We start from the raw sequence: 21,439 nt of genomic DNA on the forward strand, positions 1-21,439 counted from the left end.
GTGATTCCCAACGTGGGCGTTACCACCCCTGGAGGCGATGGAATGTTCCCGGGGGGCGGTAGAAGCTACGAGTATAACATAGGATGCTATGGTTAGGTTGCGATGGGAGAAAAACTTTTTGAAGGGGGCGATGGGAGAAAAACTGCTCTATACCATAGTTTCCCAACCTTTTTTGTCCCATCGCCCCCTAACGCAATCTAACCCATAAGATCCTATGTTATACCCGTAACCCTGAAAACTATACCGCCCCCTGAAACTTTCCATCGCCCCCAAGGTGGCGTTAACGCCCACGTTGGGAATCACTCTGATATAGATCATAGTTTTCCAAACTTTTTGTTCCATAGTAACTTCTTTCCATCAGTAATTTCTTTCTCATCGCCCCCTAACTCAAGTGAACCTATAGGATCCTATGTCAAGTCCATAGCTTCGTCCCCCTGGACCCTTACATCGCTCACCAGGAGGCGATATTGCCTACTTTGGGAAACACGGATATAGATGCTCGTTTGCAAATTACCGACTGCATCGCGCGATCCCGAACAGTCTAACCTTGAGAAGACATAATTCGTAGCGATCGGATTTCGGACCAACTTCAATTTCGCACCAGCTAGCTACTTAACATACGTTGACTGATCATGTCTGTAAATTGGAACGAAATTCGCTGATGCATCTCAATATCAAAGTTCAATAATAAGCACCACGAGAAGATAATGTTATCTAATCACCCGATACATTTTTATTGATTGTACCGTAATGTTACTCTACTACACTTGAAAAAAGGGGTATGGGCCCACAACAAAAAAAATTGAGCCGAATCCACAACGAAATCGAGCAAACGCAGCTTCTCAAACTATCGCGAAAATTTTCAAAAAGTGGTCATATAGCAGGGGACATTTTATTCTATCTAAAAGCCCACTCAGTGGATTTCAAAAGCACAAGTAAAATGTTCCGCAATCAAAGTTGAACAACTTGTAGCATAAGCCAGACGTTCTCGAACTTTTTCCCTCGCGGCTTCCTTGCCCAATGCATGGTTCATATGCGGCTCCACATAATAGTTTGTGTATATGGTAGATATTTTCTCATATAAAAGAACCACTTAAAACATAAATAAGCACACAAATCAAAACCTCCAGCTCGCCGCGACGCACACTTTGAGAAACACTGGCATAAGCCGATCCAATGCCCAAACGACACTGGTCAAAACTGCGAAACCATCGTAGCACGCGTTTTCACACGCACAAATGATAGATTGAAAACTAATTATTCAAGACAAGGTCATCTAATTTTCTCTCACCCCCACTAGGTAGGTGATCACACGTTGATCAGAGCGGGCCTCTGAAAGTTTTTCAATGAGGAAAAATAAAAAAATTCCGTCAGAGGGACTCGATTCTCATGATTTTTATAATACCGATAAAAACTGCGACAAAGAAGGTCAAGCATCAATTGAACGAACGAATCGATCAGATGAAACATCTGACAACGTTCACGGATCGCCAACCAATGCAAAAATGGATATTCCCCACGAGATGTGAATATCAATGACTAGAATGGAGAAAAAAAGTCCTCATCAGATCCCTAACCCTGATACACTATCATCACTGGAGCTATAGGTAGCATCACGTTTATTTCTCTTGGAGCAGGTAGAGTAACTATCGGTGGTCGCCCACCTTCTCCACCATATTTCCCATTCACTAAAAACCAAACTAAATCGCTGAGAGGCTAGTTGGTAAGGTAAGAAAAAAAAAGTCAAACGCGGAACCGGCAAAGCATGGCTAAATTATTATTAAGACGACCGAGTCTCAGACAGAAATGAGGGGGAGAAAAGAACAAAAGCGCTACGAGCTATGTTATAAACTGGTTTTTACACTATATTCCCTCGTCGTCGTCCTCATCGAAAAGAATGAAGAAAAACAAAATATAAGATCTAAATGCCCGAAATTCACTGCACCGGTTTTCATTAAATGGAAGAAAAAAAAAAGGAGCGATCAGATCTGAGTAGCTTGTTCAAGTGGAATAACACTGGAAAATGGCATATCTTTCCAAATGGTATTCATTTTCTTCCTCTAGTGAGCAAACTCATATTTTTTTTCTTTTTCTGTCTGTATCAATAAAAATTCGGTAATATGTATTCGAACAGTTTTAGAAGTTATACACACACACAACGGCAAATACCAGTGGTTTTCAAACTTTTGCCACTCGCGGCTCCCTTGCTCTATTCATGGTTTATCTGCGGCTCACCAGAATAGTAGATATTTTGCATTCATAAAAGGCCCACTTTAAAGAATAAATAGACTCACACAACAATATTTACAACTCGTCACGAAGCCCCTGACAAAGTTGGCAACGTACATTTTGAAACACACTGGCATAGACCAGAATTTTTCAACCTGTGGTCCGGGGGTCCGCGAATACAGTTTACGGCAGGCATCTTCAATCCCTGCAATCCCTTGATCAACATTCTAATTAAACACCTTATACAAATTTTATCCAAGGATTGAAATCATCCCGATTTCATATGTGCATTCGTATGTTAAACTTGCCGTAAGGGCGTTCTTCTTTTGATGATGGGTACAGCCAGTGCTCGCGATTGCAAGAAGGTAGGGGATGGAGACAGAAGGTAGGTAGGATCCTCTAGTATAAGAGATCCGCGAGATAACTACATTTGCATGAAAGACATTCTGTACTGTGAATTCGTAATTCATTCAATTTTTTATTTCAAGATTATAAAAAAACATTTTAGATTTTATGGGGGGGAAGAGGCGTCCAAATTGACTTTCTGACGCTACAGGAAGCTCGCGGTACATTAACCTTTATTATAAGGGGTCCGCGATATCAAAAAGGTTATGAACGGTGACAAAAACGTTGGTGTATCCCTTTTTCATCCGAATTTTTTCTGGCATCTCCCAAAAATTTGGGTAAAATATTAAAACTCGAATTGTTCTCAATTTAAGATATCGCATAAGCAGGGCCGTAACTAGTATTATTGCCGCCCCCTAAATTTTACCGCCCGAGCAGTTGCCCGACTCTAGTTTCAGCCCTGGAATATGAGTGTTTTTCAAACTGCGGTTCCTCAGAACAGTAAAAGAAAAAAAAAAAGAACTGCTTTATGGTATTGAATAAGCCCTCATTATTAAAGACAGCTCTCTCACAGAGTCGCAGCACACATTTTGAAAATCAACTGCTATAGGAAACAGGAACAAACGATAGTTTTCGACCAACTTGCTAAGCTCTCGTTGCGGGTAATGTAAAGGCGCATCTACGCGTTGTCCTGCAGTGGCTCCCTGAGATTTCCCATCTATGTGTACGGAGAAAAGGGCAAACAAGCGCCCCAATAGCGCCAGCTTTAGAGTACTGTGAGGACCCACCTTTCCAGTCTTTTACTCGAATTTTTATATGAATGATGAAAATGAAAGAAGCAATTTACACAAAGCAACGCGGAAAGCGTGCACGTTGCTTGCTTAACCTTAAGATGCCATTTAGGATGCGAAGCAACTAATTGCACAAACAGGTGAATTGGTTTCGGGAGATAGCAAACCAGATGTAGAACGTCTTGTTTACGAATATGATAGTGACATTCCAGGGGAATGGTGCGGCGATCAGAAATAGCGTGGCATTGTTTGTTTCCTACACCACCTGTTTCATACACAAACTCCGCCCCAGCATACAAGATTTTATTCCACAACCAAAGAAAGTATAGTATATATTCCGTATAATAAAAGCAACTTCAATGCGCGCCCATCTACAGGGTGTTTCAAAAAGAATCATCCGATTTAAAAAAATCATAACTATTCAGCCTTTAATCCGTTTTGATCGAATAATGTATAGGTAGAAAGAGGGAAATCTCGAGTTTTACGGAGTTGCCGACAGGTAGCGCTAACGTTCTTCCTTCGGCCGCCACTTCAGTGCTCGTCAATATTGGCTTTTCCCACAGTTAAAAACCGATTCGGATGACTTCATTTTCCGGCAGGACGGGGCACCACCACACTGGAGCTTGGACGTTCGACGATTTTCGAACAATCGCATTTCTAAACTATGGATCGGCCGTACGGGACCCGACGATTTAGTTAACATCACTGGCATCCAAGATCGCCGGACCTCACAATGTGCGATTTCTTCTTGTGAGGGTTTATAAAAGACCACGTTCATGTGCCTTCCTATTCCAGTTACATTAGCCGAACTGAAGATACGCATAACAGCAGCCGTGGAAGCAAACAAGCTCGCAAAAGTTTGGGATGAATTTGACTACCGTATGGACATAAGCCGTGCATCCCAAGGTGGACATATTGAGCACCTTTAATTTGGTTTTTAAAAATTTGATTAGGGCCGTTCAAGTATTACGTAAGCAATTTTTTCAACCAATTTTGACCCCCCACCGTCAGCAAAATTTCGTCATCAGCTCTGCCCCTCTGAATCCTAACGCATATTGGTGGGCTGGTGGTCTCGCGACGATCAACAATTTATTTTAATGCAAAAAAAATATTTTTTTAATTGAAATTTCGGAAGAAAATACATTTATACGTTATTATAATCAATTTCTATTAATTTGAAGGCTATGAACTCAAAATTTATATTTAATAATTCATTGCGACCCACCCTCTAAGCCATATAATGATAAATCGCATACACGCCCTTGGCTATCTGATGCGTCCTGCCCTTCTCAAACCTTATTTTGTAAAAATGAACTAAGCGACACATTTACAGATCGCTTAAGTGTCCCGTGGTACAACTCCAGAGCATTTAAGCGGCCCATGGCACATTTTCAGATCACTTAAATGACCCGGGACACAGTTCCAGAAAACTTAAGCGATCCGTGACACATTTAGAGATCCCTTGAGTGACACGGGACGTAGTTTTAGAGCACTTAAGTGGCCCCCAGTGCGGTTCTATATCACTCAAGTTATCCGCGGCGCATTCTCAGATTATTTAAGTGATCCACGGTATATAATTACGGATCACTTAAGTGATGCGTGGCACAGTTCCAGAGCACTTAAGCGGCGCGGTCACATTTCCAGATCACTTGTATCCTCGAAACATTTAGAGATCACTAAAGTGTCTCTGTAGGGCACTTATCAATAGGTGAATGTTACTTCAAGTGCCCACAAACTATCGAAAGGTTTTCTCGTTTTTGGCGCACCGAGTAAGATGCCATTAAGAATATTTCATACTTTCATAAAGGGTGGTTGATGACGTAAGCATTATCCAACCCCCCCCCCCGTCATCAAAAGCCACCCCATCGATGCTAACGTAAGACTTGAATGGCCCCTCAGCCATGTAATATATAATTAATCTCAAGTGTCTACGTTTATACGCATTTCAAATCGGGCGATTACTTTTTGAAACGCCCTGTACATCGCATTTCTAATAGTGCTACTTTCCAAAAAAAGCTGACTTCTTATGCTAAAAAAATTAACCGCTTTAAATCGCGGAAACGTACCAATTTCGAAAAAAATTGAATTGAAATTTTGATACTTTTTGATAATGTAGAAAGGTCCCCGCACTACTGGTCAATACAGATAGGCAACCTTACAAAAATATACATATAATATTCAAATCGAGGATTATATTTGTTAAGACAACGGACAATTGAGCCAGGCGATTATTCTTTACCTAGTTCCGCCGTACTTATATATTGCCAATGAAAGGAGCAGAAATCGAAGCTCATGTTTAGCATCGCTCGTCCCTCAAGATGTTTACCATCGTAATGTGAAATTAAAACCAACCAGTAAATATTTCTCTGCAGAATAACGTATTAAATCTTTTCAACTCCTATCATCTTCAGCCACACATTTCGAAACTTAATGAAGGGGTACACATCAATGTTTGCGAATACGTTTCAAAATACTATTTTACTCGAAATTACGTTGAGGAGTGAAAATACTACTTCGAATTTTAGACGAATTTTTTTCAATAGAATTATTCCTCAAGTGATAAAAAAAAAAAAATAACCCACCCCCCACGTTTTTTTAAAAATAAAAATGCCCCTTAAAATTTTGGAGAGCAATGAAATTATTCTTCAAAATTATATGTTCGGATAATACTGGTACCCATACTAAGAGATTTTTTTTCCCACACACACAACTTGTCTAGTTCGTGAATATGATCGAATCATCTACATCTGGTTCTAAGATATTGTAATTGCGACGTACTGCAGAGTTCCACTGATGAAATCTCTCGGGAGACAAATGACTATGCGAAATGGTCTTTGTTCAAACTAGTCTGTATTCGAGATCAAGGAGAAAAAGAAATAAAAACAAGCTTAACAGGTGTTGGAACCGTGCTGCTGCTGCTCTCTTTATTTGCACAACTACATGCATACTCTAATGATGCAACAAGGTGAATATAATAACATTATGTAAAATAGGAGGGGAGGGCAAAAAGAGAGGAATTCAGAAGGACCGGATCGTGGTACCAGGAACAGTTCGGAACGGCATTCGCCAGACACAAAGAGGGCAGCACATATGAGTGAAAAAGCAAAGTATCGAGGGTCGTTCACTTCCATTGGCCCTCGGGGAAAGGTGGAGCACTTCCAGACCAGCACTTGATCGAGAATTATTTCTGAAGCAGCGGAAGAAAACGAACTGGGTTAAATAAAAACTGACCGACAAAAGAATCTACCAAAACGAATTTGACCGCGGTGGGAGGGAGCGTCCAAGTCTTCCGGCGTTCTTGTCCGTCTCAAGGATTTTGTATGGCCATATTTCAACGATGAACAACGCACATTAATTCATGCCATGGATTTAGATGGTTTGTCCGATACGGGCGTTGCCTGTAGCCGATATAATCTAGTGACAACAACCCCACGGTTTTGTAGATCCACTTGAACTCGCTGTTCAAGTGCAAAAAAAATATATATCTTACCGCAGTTTCTGTAACAGTTAGACGCCAAGTGAAAATTATTGAATTGTAAAAGAGCAAATAAGATTCTAAAACTTGAATTGATTGGAGGGCATCCCTGCACATTGGTATTACTTTAATAATTCCATAGAAAATGGATTTTAGTAATCAAGGAATTCAGAAAGGACAAATATGTTGAAAATCTCTTGCCCTCCCCCACCAAAAAGGTAGACAAGGTTCTATCTAACAATCTAGTTCACAGGGAAATTAATCCTGCAATGTCAATTTCAAAAACTCCAGAATCAAAAACCTAGTACGATAGTACCATACGTCACATCAATTATCTTCGATTGCTTTAATTGTAGGCTAAGGATTAGTTAAGCAGCCAAAAATCAAACAAACACGTATGCAATGTATGTTCCAATACAGTCCCGGAGGCATATTTCGCAAATGCACCGCTACTCCGCGATTACACGATTTTTTTCGTAATTTGTTCTACACAGCCAATCACGTTGATTCAGCCTCTACGATATCTTCATTTTCGTATCTGATCGCGGAACAGTGATGCAAACTATAGGCTAACTTCAGGTTAACTTTGCAGTGAAAGGGAAGCTACGAGGGAACCGCATCACACGTTGCTATGACAACGAAAGCCTTTCAACCGATGTATCGATGCGCAGTCGCGGTAAGGTATAGCTGATTGTCGCCAATCTCACTGAGAAAAATCTTTTTTTTACGCATAATGGTGATCATTTTTTTTTCTATTTTAAAATTCTTAAACGAATAAAGATCGATTCAGAACACTATTTTTTCAGTATTCATTTTCAATCATTCAAAAAATTGAAATATTCTGCATAAATGATCATCGTAAGCCTCCGATATATGGGAACTATATTTTGTGGCGAAGGAATACACTCTCTACCTTTCTCTGCACTGCAAAGTTAACCTGAAACGGACTATAGGTAGACATTTCCACTGATGTTCCGCGAGGCATTTGCCGCTGTGGTGGTCGAGTGGTTATAGTGCGGACTCGTGATGCGAGGATCCGGGTTCGAACCCCACAGTGGTGGTCGGCTGAAGTTGGTTTTCTGTGGTTCCCAACTTCAAGGCGCAAATGCAAGCCGATCTCCCGTTAAAAAGTCTCGCCACAGAGAGCAACAGTCCTACAACGGTAAATCATTCAACCATAACACTTCACTCATAGTTAGAAAACCTGGGGGCAGATGACAGCACTACACATAACAAGCATTACACAGAAACAAACTTTACGTCAGGTTGCACTACACGTACACGCACATTCCCGCATGTACCGATTCGTTGGGGGGGGGGGGTTCATTTGGGGTGTAGCAGTAGTAGGTAGGGCCTCCGAAAAATGGCTCGGGGATCCATGATGTTCTTAAGTCAGCCACCTCGTTGGGCAATTTGCCTGTTGTGGCGTCGTATTTGTATAAATGTGCAATCGCGCCATTTTCAATGTTATAAAAACGATTTATTTTTTAAACCAAAAAATTTATGCATTGAAAGCAAACTTAAATACTTAAACAGTTAAAGGAGGAGGATAACGACTTCAAATTTCTGAAAATATGATAGAAAATCCTTGTAAATTTTAGTAAAAAATTTCTCCAATTTATCAATGCATTTTTCGATAGTGAATCGACTAAAAATAAACCGATAAATTATAGTATGAAAAATATATCGTGAATGCTAATAATCGCAAACAACTATGAAATATTTAAACATCTATTTAAATATCAGAACTTCAGAAGAGTAAACATATGCTAAAAGTAATTACATTTTTTAGAGCATTATTATTGGTCTAGATAATTTTTTCTACATATTTTTTGTTATAATATTTAATTGATTTATTTATTATATACCAAAGTTTTTAAGATTCGGCAAAATATAAATACATTATAAATTCGGTACAAACTGGAATATTCAAACTAAAGGGGCAGATCACGAAAATCTTTTCAAATTTTAGTAAAATATTTCTCCAATTTATCAATGTATGTTTCGATAGCAAATCGAATAAAAATAAACAGAAAAATTATTGTATAAAATATATATATTATGCACGTTAATTAGTCGTAAGCAGCTATAAAATATTTAAAAATCGGAACTTAGGAAAAGAAGATACTACAAGACAACTACGTTTTTTTAGCATTATTGGTCTTAAATATTATAATAGAAGCATGCAGAAGAAATTAACTCATTGACAGTATCCTCTTGTATTTTAAGAGTCCGCAAAATATATTGTAAAATGTATTGCATCAGCAAAAAGAATTAAAATGTTAAGATCATTTTCTGACGAGGAGTTAAAAAAAAAATGGATAAGTTTCGCGAGCTGGATTCGAACCTCGGTTTTCAGGTTCGCAGTCCGATGCACCATCACCTACACTAATTCGACTAACGGAAAAGTTCTTAAAACTGTTTATGACTAAAAGCATATATTTTTAGTGAATTTGTTTTGTGAAATTTATATTATCACTTTCACATCACTCGCTACCATTAACCACGGGGAATTTTAAATCCTTCCCTTACGCGAATTAAAATGAACAATTTTGTTTGGCATATACAGTGTTAATCTTCCAGAATACATTCCAGTAATTACATAACGAAGCCACCTTGTGACCGAAAACACAACAGATCGTACGATATTAAGATAGTGGGAATGAAGGAGATATCTATCATTAAGATAGAAACCAAGGAGAGACGTGATTGGCTGAAATCGCGGAATAGCGGTGCATTTGCGAAATTAGCGTCCCGGTACGGCCAGTCTCGACACTTGCTCAAATCCGGTCCTGCTAGCACGGCGTTTCAGCAGTTCAAATTAGAGAAATTCCGTAAGCTCCGGCCACAACCAGAGATTCTCCGATCCACACACAGTCTCTCCTCTTTCCTCTGAACATAGGTGGTCTAATTTTCTATATTATTACAGAATATACTTCGACTCGCACCCTGCGACCTTAAACGAGGATCCCATATTTAATCCAAAGCAAGAGTTTCAACCATATTTATTGAAAACTACTACCTTTCCAGATAAAAACAAGACCCTATTCCTTCCCCCCCCCCCCACAAGAAGCAGCACGTGCTCATTCAATTCTTTGTTCAAATCAACCGGAACTCGTCCATGATATGTGAAACACCAAGAGGAAATACGCAAACCTTCCTTCCCCCCCACTTTTGCACCAAAGAAGGAAAAAAAACCAGCTGAATATTGCCTTTTCCTTTATTTTTCTTAAGAACCACCTCTCACATCTGTTAATTTTTTTCTTCCCTCCTCTGAAAAGAAATCTTCCATGATTTTCTTTTTTCCTTTTTAAGAATCAAATCATTATATCTTGTCCTCCCCGAAGCCATGGAAACGCCTATGAAAATGGAATAAAGAAAACTAGGATTTACATACAGGTGCTGCTCCTGTGCACAGATGGAAAAAAAGAAAAAAAAAAGATAACAGAACTGAGAGGAAAGGAAAAAATAATTTTGTTATACTTTATACTTAATATCTTTTGGATAGGGAAAGCTGTACAAACAAATGTGTTATGAACACTTTGCTTTGCGCGTTCTTCGAATGTGCCCTTTGATTTTGCGAATCTAAAACATGAATTACACCAATTCTTTTATCAAATAAGATCACAAAACAAGAGATTGCTTCACTGTCATAGAAGAGGATTCACAATCAAAGATAATGCAATCGCCTTTCTCTGTCGAGTGGGGGTTACCAACTTTTGGACGTGAAATTGGGTCATATGAAATTTTGCCTAAATTCCATTTTGTCCAATCTCATTTGACATTGGAAGAAAGGGGAGCGTTTTAAAATGTGTAGGTATGCAAAGGTACTCGGAAAAAAAAAATGGAGAGAGAGATAAGGGAAAAAATATTGATTACCTCCTCCACACTAATATAGTGCCTTAACTCGGTGTTTTCCAACCTGGGGTCAGTGCGTAATTTGTAAGGGGTCCGCAGAAACTATCACCTACCACAATTGTTATGAATGACACATTTAAATTGTGAAATTGTAATTTATTGCTTATGCAATTTAATAAAGCAAAATACCAAAAATATTTTTTGAATTTTATGGGGGGAAAGAGGGGGGGGGGGTTCGAAATCGAACTTCACCGTGGGGCATCAAAAAGATTGAACTATTAGTTAAGGCAGTGTTTTCCAAAGAAAAACTATTTTTTCCGCCATAGCTGATTATATTTTTCATGAGCCGTGATCATCAGTGATTCCCAACGTGGGCGTTAATGCCCCCTTGCGGGAGATGGAATGTTCCGGGCGGGCAGTAGAAGCTACGAGTAGAATTCTATGGGCAGATTGCGTAGGGGGCGATGAGACAAAAAGTTTGGGAAAATATGTCCTACATGGTTCATATACAAAAAAAAAAAACACGTACCATACTTCAGGAATTACTGAGTTCAATTCCGATCTCAGGGCATCTCAAAAGCTGGAACATTTTTTTTTTATTGTTGCAATAAAAAAAAAATCTAGTGTGCAAATATTTCTCTCGGCATATTTCGTGAGGCGGGGACATTTTTTTATTCAATGTCCTTTCACAGCTTATTTGCGCAGTCCCTGCTTGGATGATGTCGTCGAAATGTGTTGTAATAGACAAAGTAAAATTACAATAATGATTTTCTATGAAAAATATCAGTCTGGGAAACCCCAAAAATTAACCAAAATACAAGAGTTCCAGGAAAATACGGAAGAGAATCGCTCAATCAAGGAACGGCAACAGAAAACAAAAGAAAAACAATCCTGCTATCAAGGAATTTCTTAGGAACCATTACGCGAAGATCTCGAGGAAACGTTCAAATTGATCGATTCACTGAGTAATTTGTGCAGTGTTTCTCAAAATGTGCGTCACGGCTTCTAGAGGCGTTGCGACGAGCTGAAGATATTGATTTGTATGCCTATTTATGCTTTGAAGTGTAAAATATCTATTGGACTATTCTGGAGAGCTTCAGATGCACCATGGATTGGGAACAGGAGCCGCGGGTGACTAAAGTTTGTAACCACTGAATTAGTGGATCGATTTTCAACTTCCTCTACATAAAATACTATGACACACATTCGTATATGCTCACTTTAAACGTACCAGCTCCGATTCACTCGATTAAGAATTGAACAAATGGCGAAGTTTATATAAACTATCTCCGAGATAGTTGGAGAAAAAATTTCCGAAACATCGATTTTGCTGGTTCGGGCGAAACACAAAAACGGCGCGTGTAAAGTGACGGATAAATGCGGGAATTTTGAACTTCCCGGCTCAAAATCACTTGGCGCCTCCTGAAGAATTCCATTAAAAAAAAGACGAAAGCCTCAATATTGATTATTCATCACTAGAGCAAGAATAATATATAGATGTTTTTTAGCATTAATGCACATAAATGCATAAAATCAAAATTTTCAGAGTAAATGCATATTGTTGAAGGTTTATTTCTCAATCTTTTTTTTTATCAATTTTTCAAATAAATATTGCTTATAATATTTCCATAACATTGGGGTTTTTTTTCGCTGGTGGGATTTAATGAATGCTTGTACTGCAAACTTCGTAGTACTGCATTTTTCATATATCAACTGCTTTATTTTAAGACTTTCTAGAGATGGGTCAAAACTGTTCAAATTTTTCAGAAATGGCGTCAAAATTCTTTAATTACTGGCCAGGATTACACTATAAAAGTTTTGAAAAACAATTTGATAAAATAAAAAACAATCCTATTGGTTACATACTATATGCTAATTTGTTGAATTTTGTCAGTTTTATGATAGAACTTTAACAAAACTTTTATAGTGGGATCCTGGCCTAAATAGAAAAATATGTAGAAATTACATACTTTCATATGCAGTATGTATACGTGAGAATATTTTTTTGTAAATGAATGCACACTAAGAAAAGAAAATACACATTTTAGAAACATCTGTTTTTTTTTTTGCATGATAATCCTTTTTTATGCTTATTTTCTCATTTTGGATACATATTTCAGAATTTTTCAACTTTTCAGGATTTTTAGTGTATGCTTTAGGAGTTTAATGCATATTTTGGCAGTTTTAAGTGCACATTTGCATGTGTTTAGAGCATATTTTGCCCCTTTTTAGTGCATATAATCCGGGCTCTATTCATCACCATAGAAAGAATGTATAGAAGCCTTTTTCGTGTTCAGACATATTCAAGCAACTGAACTATTTTTTTTTTATTTTTCAACCGAATCAAGCTGACCGATAGTCTTTTGGGGTTCCTGAACGATACGGCACTTTCCGATCGGACAACATTGCCGTTCGTTCGCCTCGAGCCAATAAGCGCCTACAAACGGATGAAAGGAGAGGGAGCTTTTCTATTGTCTAGGGGCATCAGTTATTTTCGCACCGGCCCAATTACAAGTGACATACTCAGGTCCATAACTAGGAAAGAAAATTTACTCACCGCCTGTGGGCTAGTATTCATTTGTGTCCCCACTCCTGTAATTTTCAATTGAAAAAAGATTTCACTCAGAAACTATCCTGGTCCAGCAGCCGGGGCACCAGACCTCCCTTACTCGCGGCCCTGGACATGCAGCAATTTGAACGGAAGAAAATGGAAAAAGGGGCCATGACAGGTGGTTTGGAGAACTGAGAAGAAAAATTAAGGTGTGAAGAAATAAACATTATATATTAGTGACTAACACTTACAGTGAGAAAGAGAATCCAACAAAACCAGGGCCTTCTTCAGGGCATGGACCCACCCAAGCCTCACCGCCTACATTTTGCAACAAGTTCCCTAGGATGGGGTTTTTCTCAAGTCCACGGCTAAATTTTTTAGACCCCCTTCTCTATATGATTTTTGTATAATCTTCTCTCTAATTTATTGTATGAAAAACAAAAAAAAAATTATGAAAACCATATTAGGCCCCAGACTGTAGCTCTGTCAGTCCCACTCTTGTGAGGAGTCATGCCCATAAGTGACCCCACCTCATGTTATTTTGTACAGTGCAATTAATTTTGAAAATATGTAGGCTGTTTTTCCAGCTAAAGTATGGGATACCATAGCATCACTTTGCCTAAGGTGAAGGCCCCATGATGTTGAGACGGTCCTGATAGAACTCGGACTAGCGGGGAGATCAATTCTAGGCTAGTGTCTAGGCTAGTTTGGAGGCCAATTTTCTTTGCAAAATTTTCGTTCAGTATAAATTCACTGAAAAAATCATTTCAATACGTATAAAGTGTCTTGCTTCTAGATGAGAGTTGAAAACTCTGGTTAAGACTGGGGAGCCATGAGAAAAAAATATGGTTCAAAGGAGGCCATGGGCAAAAAAAGGTTAAGAAACACTGGTTTAGAGGGCTGCAGAGAGCTGAGAAGAAAAATTAGGGTGCGAAGAAATAAAGCATTTATATTAGTGACTATACAATTACAGAATCCAAAAAACCACCCATAAAACCAGGGCCATCTTAGGGCAAGGACCCACCCAGGCCTCACCGCCTATATTTTGCAGCAGATTCCCTAGGTTTTTTGCAGCCCCCGGCTAGATTTTTCACAGACCCTTCCTCTAAATAAAACTTATAGTGTGAAAAACAAAAAATGATGAAAACAATATCAGGCCCCAGGCTGCAGCTCTGTCAGTTTCACTCTTGTGAGGGGTCATGCCTGGGGGTCTCATGTCCATAAGTGACCCCACCTTATGATATTTTGTATAGTTCAATAAATTTTGAAAATAAGTAGGAAATATGCAGGCCGTTTATTTCCAGCTAAGTATGGGACTACCATAGCATAACTTTGCCTGGGGGGGGGGGCCCTATGATGTCGAGACGGTCCTGAATTGAACTCTGACAATTGGGGAGCTCAATAAATTCTAGGTCTGTGGTCTGGATGCCAATCTTCTTTACAAAATTTTCGTTCAGTATAAATTCACTGAAAAAAATCAATTCAATACATATAAAGGATCTTGCTTCCAGATGAGGGTCGGAGACTCTGGGTAAGACAGGGGAGCCATGAAATAAAAATATGGTTCGAAGGGGGCCATGGGCAAAGAAAGATTAAGAAACACTGCTATAGACAACAGAATTTCAACTCTCTTGCTAATCTAACCAGAATCATTCATAATTGTGACAAATGGCATACCACATATCTTCCAAATCAAAATGTTCTAAATAAAAATGACATTCTCAAAGCTGACAATTAATGCAAGTGATATTTACGCATATTTAAATTTTTCTGGAAAAATAACTTATAATGTAAATCCCTGATCAAATTTACCATGCCCCTATCCAGATTAGAGGCATCCAGTCCCATCCACGATATGCGAGAGTGACCAAGAACATACACCATGTCCCAAAAGTTTATGGAATTTGATTTTTTCTGTATAACTTCTGCAGCACGCAGTGTAATGAAATGCACATTTTTTCACAGAAAAGGAAAAGTTTTTTTTGTCAATAAAAAGAACATTTTTCAACTACCCTTCTTAGGGTGGTATTCACTGACATGGTTTAAGCTATAGTAAAAAAATTTTTGATAAGAGATCGACACGGATTGGTTAAATTCAGGGTTTTAACCAATCTATGTTGATCTCTTATCCAAAAATTGTAACCATAGGTTTAAACCATGTCAGTGGATACGGCCCTTAAAGATTCACAAGGCACCACATTTCAAGATGTTAGAGTGGACTAAAAACCACACAGCTTATGGAGAGAAATGGATTTAAATGATGAAAAGAAATGTAATTTAGATGCCCTGATGCATAAACAAAGTATTATCATCTGGGGGAAAGCTATGCTCCCCAAAGCAGAATATGTCTAAATCTGCGACCTACGTCGCAGAACAATCTGGAAGATTTTAAGAAAAATGTGGAAAACTATATATTATGGGAACTGCAGAACATTTCAAGTCAGTCGAGGGCTCGGTGCAGAACAATGCAAACATTCTGCTTTGGGGGCTACGCTCATACTTCAGCAGTTAACAGGGTGGAGGTTCTGTGATGGCATGGTCAACCTCCATATTCAATGGACACACATATTTAGCAATCCCAGATGAGAGCCTAGACACACAAAAATATGTAGAGGCACTAAGAAATCCCTTCATTCTTTTTCGTTAAATTTAAATTTGGGGGGGGGGGACAGAACTTTTTCCAGCAGGACAATGAATGCTCCCATGAATATGTCTAACGATGCGAAAACCTATTTAAAAATGAAAAATGTGACTACTGGCTGGCCACCGATGAGTCCTGATCTCAGCAATATACTCATCAAGTCTACTCCAATGGGCAAGAATTCAACTTGGTAAATGCCTTGATACACACCATAGAAACTGAATGGTATAATTTGGAACCAGAACTCCTACAAAGCTCAGTTCTTTCAATGGAAGAGCACTTGTTTGATGCTGTTCAAAATGGAAAAATTATCAGTTCTTGATATGTTTGTCAGAAATTATAATGCATTTGATTATTGCATAAATGTTTGGGACATATAATTTTAAAAAATTAACGATTATAAATACAATTGTTATTATTTTGTCAAAAATGCTCTTTATATTACTGAAAAAAATACTTTTCAGTGAAAAAATTACATTTCATTACACCATGGATGGAGGAGAAAGACTTGCAAGTCTGGGCGGGGCACGATGTCTATTCATATATATAGACATTAGATCAGTCGACTCCACCCCTGACACTGGGGACAATTGCCCCAAAGCCCCCCACCCGTATCTCCGCCCATGCGTTACACTCATGCTACAAAAAAAAAAAACAAGATTCCATAATCTTTTGGGACATATAATAGCAATGCGCCCAAACAAAAAATTTCTAATTAACAAGTATTTTTCTAATTTTTCATTTACAAATTTTTACTTTGAAAGAGCACGTTAAAAAGAAATATGATAAGCATAACAGGATAAATTGAGATGCTATCATACATAGATGAGACAACCAGAATTTTGTGAGTATGGGCAGTATGTATATTTCATCATTAAATCACTGGTTTTTATTGTTCTTATTTGGTTGCTGTGTTTTGATAAAGTTTAGATATGTATTAGACATCAATATTTTTATAGGCATCTTTTTTCAGCCACCTTTAACATTTTGTCTGTTGCGGCCTTTGCATTTAATTTTTTAACACTGTGTCAGATATAGACTTCAAGTGTTTTTTGTCACCTAGCAGCTCACCCCTGGGATGGAATGGTAAATCTGACCAATCAGACCTGGCCTAGAGTTTTTTTATTTAAACAAATGATTGAAATGACTATGTAGGCACAGTCATGAACCTGCATGTTTCATCACAGTTGCAATTCTTATACAAGGTAGGATATCCATTGTGACTGCACCTGTAACAAATTAAAAATGAATTATGAGGTTAAGAAAGAACAACACTCACCACACTTGTCACTGGACTTTTCAGCATATCACCAAGTCCACTGAGAGCACATTCACTGGATGGTTCAGACATGGAACTACTCGCTGCATCACTTTCATGGAATTCACCTGACACCCCACTATCTGGAGTGGCAGCCTTCGGAGGAATGAAGTTCGTGTCACAACTCAGTTCTGACATAGCTGAGATATTCTGTGAAACACAGTCTTCCTGTAAACCATTTTCGACCAGCAAAGCTTTAGTCTGAGAATCCCCAGAAAATGGCATCCTACCATTAACTTTGGCCTCTGGAGATGACTTAAATCCAATAGATTTCTCTTCTTTCTGGTTGATGTCACTATCTGAATGTGGTGTATCAATATTGTTATGATCAGGGTCCTTTAAACTCAAACAATCCACACCGTTCACTAAGTTTCTATGGTTATCATTAGGGTACGACCCATTCAGAGAGAGACTTTTCTGCTTGATAGAGACTGCTGCATTGTTATCTACTTTATCATCTTGGTAGTGAGAAATGCCATTTGTTACACCTTCACTCATAGATTTGATTACACAGGTGGACAAATTCTCGTAAGCTTTGGACTCTTTTAAAATAACCCCATTCGAACTACTTACTGACGAATTTGAACAAGCATCAGAATTTTTTGTACCCATTTTTTTCTCTTTAAAAAGCATATCTACCCTGTCGCCTTCTGAAGACAAACAAAAATCGGTCGGCGTATTGGACTGAAACACTACTTGCGCTTCTTCGTGGTTTGAATCTCTGCAGCTACTTCTACCAGTTGAAGCTTCGTCCGATTCAACTGCTACAGCAATGGAATGGCTCAGAGATTTCTTTGCTTGCCTTTTCTTTTTCATCAACAAGACAATTAACCCACACGCAGCAGCAGCAAAAGATGAAAAAATCAATGTTTTTGATACACGAGAGGTGCTACCGGCCATGTACTTCCGGCCACCTACTCGTATAAGAGATCGGGAAGATCCTTCTTTAAAGAAAAGGCTTCTCCAGTATTTGATTTTGTATAATCAATGCTATATTAAAAAGGAAAACCAGACATCAGAAAAAATGTCAAAAATATAATTTACAATATGGAAAAACAAAAATAAGAATATTCTTGGAGCCCTGTCAGCACCACCCATTGGAGGGGGGGGGGGGGGAACATGAGAAGTCAGCTTAGCTTTGCTAACAGAAAACTATTTTTCACAGTGAATCAAGTAAAAAATACTTCCTAGGAACTTTTAAATTAATGGTAAATATACTGTTCATCACTGTTTGGCTGCTTTTTTCGCTAGATCAGATTTGGTGCTATTTGCTTGGGTTAAAAGTGTGATGATAGAAACACCCACAACATCTATGTTTTAGCATTAGGGGTAGGGCTCGAACTAGAGAGAGGCAGGGGGAGGGGGAGAAAAACTGCCCCAGGTGGAAAAATTTAAAAGGTGGTAGTTTTAGGTGGGAACAAAAAACAGTTATAAAATTGTAGAATTTTAAAGTTACGAGTGTGACAAAAATCCTAGTTACAGCACTGATCTGGATAAATGACATTTGGCGATATATTCATTCTGCAACTAGTCAAAAACTTGGTGACAAAAAGTTTTTCTCATATATTGCGAATTAACAAAATTAACTTTTTAATAAATCTATAGCAAACGGAAATGTATAGCTTTTCCACCTGAGAAATAATCAAATTCTCGGAACAGCTACAGTATATACAAAATCCTTTTTTTTGATTTCCTTTCTAGCCTGGCAGCACTTTTTTTACTAGTTAGCCATTTTTTTCCATTGGCTTCTTTTCCTATGACTGCTGTTATTAAAAATTATTTCCTTAGGCTTTTAGGTTGTTGTTCCCCCCCCCCCCATTCCTTTTATTACTGTTGGTTATCATCTAAAGATGGTATCACCACCCCAGAGATTGCGAGATTGCTAGTAATCTAAGCTTCTGTACAGAATGCACATTTAAACTAATAAAGTCTGTTAGCATATTTCAGTTTTTCTTTTTGGTTCATTATAAGTTGTATCGTAGATACCATTTCCTCAACATGTTTATTCGGTTTTTTTAGTTAGAATATTTTATTTGTAATTTGTTCTCAGGATGGCATTTTAATTAATTTTTTTTTTCCCAAAGCAGAATGCATTGTTCTGCAACAAGCTTGTGGCCGACTGGAAATGTTCCAAGATAAAAATCACCATAATAGTATTTTCTGGGGTTTTCTTAAAATTCTTCAAAATTGTTTTGCGACATACATTGCAGATTTTGGGGTATTCTGTTCCGGGGATTTTTTTTTTGCACTCTATTAATTATAACTCAAATCTCAACCCCTTATTTAATCTAAGAATATTGTGTTTGTCATTAATTTTTTCGTTTTAACAGCCAGTCCTCCCTTTTTGACAATGTGCTGCCGATTTGGCGACTTCATGTCATGCTTTTGGACATTATTCTTGTAACGGAATTTTACCATAGCTGTTCCCCAATCGCTTTAAATGTTTTTGACCAGAAATTATGAAATTTGCCAGCTTCCCTAACTTTTCACCTGTAAATTCCAATTTATACAGTATACTAGAGTTTGGTGACTATTTGCTAAGTTTACCAGTGAAACACCCAATAACGTTTAAAAATGTACCAGAGAGGATGGAGTTGGCAATATATCACTATTTTGATGCAGCAGGGGTCTGTGCACTTCTTTTGTAAGTCCTGTTTTTTCTTGAAAATTTTCCATATTTTTATGGGTAGCAAAATAATCTAATTAATCACAAAAGAAATGAGATGCCAAATTTGTATATAGTGAAGGGTCCGTAATTTCGGCTGTACAGACCCCTGCGTAATCAAAAACTTGGCAACAAAATGGTTTACTACTTACTGAATATTGGCCAAAAAATATTTACATGCATGTTTATTCAACGCAGTATAGGGGCCATTCAAGTATTACGTCATCATCGATGGAGGGGGGGGTTCCGATTTGCTCACTTTTGATGACAGGGGGGGGGGGTGTTTAGATCGTCATCGACCACCCTTTATGAAAATATGAGTTAGGATTCAGAGGGGCAGACCTGATGACAAAATTTTGCTGACGGGGGGGGGGGGGGGGTCAAAAATGGCTAAAAATCTTACGTAATACTTGAACGGCCCCCATAAACTGAGAAAACAATCAATAGAAACACAGTGAAACTTATCCATAGTGAAGCTAGAGGAACATAGAGAAAATATTGTTATAGACAGGTTATTGTATCGGACAATTCAAATATTTGGGACCATTTCCACTAGGACCACAGAAAATATCGTTATAGGCAGGGCTATTGCTTTTTTATACACACACATTGTTAGACACACGATTCACTGTATTTACAGAATACAAACTATCTACATGCATGTTTATTCACCACAATATAAAACAAAAAAAGAAGCTCGAATCAATGAATTTTGTAGCATAAATATGAATATAGAAGCTGGATCAATGGGGAAAACAACTGATCTTAATGAATCCCTACATTTTACTGTTGAAATTTCTATGCCCTCAATGTAAAAAAAAAACTATTGATCGCTATATTTCACATGAGTAAATTTTAAAGGTATTTCAGAGAATTTTATTTATCTTGGAAACATTGTTACACATTTCAAAAGACCATAATCAATACCCTGATCGAACGTTTCTGGATCAAGCTATACTTAACCTTAATTCGTAATTTAAAAAACAAAATTATTACACATCCAACCTGCGATCTAATATCGCATGTATACGAAAGATTTATCACCTAATTTTCGACGGAAAATTATAATTTATCAATTAATATCGAGCTGCAATAAGCAGATCCTTTAGATCTCTGGCACCGATGCCAATCTCCCATATTCGGGGCAGCGATCAGCTGAGAAATAAAAAAATTACAGCATCTAAATCGGAGTCATTATCTAAACAGTTCAATAAACAATGATGTTCAATAAGTGAAAGGATTTAATTGCCCTTACTGTTACAATTGAACGCACCGGCCTCGAGAGCACGCGCACGGGTAGAAACCTTACAATATGGTCGCGGCGCCGAAAAAAAAGCCACGAGGAAGGAAGCGTGGCTTTTGGTTGAGAACGGAACGCAACAAAATACTCACTAAACTCCGCTAACGGAACTCGAAGAGAGAATCTTTAAACGAATCGGAATTCACTTTGAAAACCTCTAAAAAAATCCACAGATTACACGAGTTTTTTAAAGAATTCAAAATTAGAATTGAACCACCACGTGGCTGAACAAATCGAAAACGCCGATAGTTTAAATGGTTCGTTGC

At 38.1% G+C, this 21,439-nt stretch overlaps 1 protein-coding gene across 2 annotated transcripts in view; it reads right to left on the minus strand.

Annotated features, from left to right (window-relative positions):
* Positions 1-21,439, minus strand: part of LOC149077652 (uncharacterized) — a 37,769-nt gene extending 16,330 nt beyond the window's left edge. Inside the window, exons 1-2 of one of the 2 annotated variants that reach the window (XM_089245213.1) lie at positions 21,266-21,439; positions 17,170-18,198 (exon numbers count right to left, since the gene is read on the minus strand). In XM_089245213.1, coding sequence (XP_089101339.1) covers positions 17,170-18,108 — 939 coding nt within the window. In that variant the 5' untranslated portion in view covers positions 18,109-18,198; positions 21,266-21,439. Of the gene's footprint in view, positions 1-17,169; positions 18,199-21,128 lie in introns of both variants that reach the window. The other variant, XM_089245214.1, reaches the window with a different exon arrangement.

The sequence above is a fragment of the Pholcus phalangioides genome, unplaced genomic scaffold, assembly GCF_987345545.1.
Source record: "Pholcus phalangioides strain wild (caught in Gottingen) unplaced genomic scaffold, Ppha-v1.0 ptg000015l_1, whole genome shotgun sequence".
NCBI classification, from domain to species: domain Eukaryota; kingdom Metazoa; phylum Arthropoda; class Arachnida; order Araneae; family Pholcidae; genus Pholcus; species Pholcus phalangioides.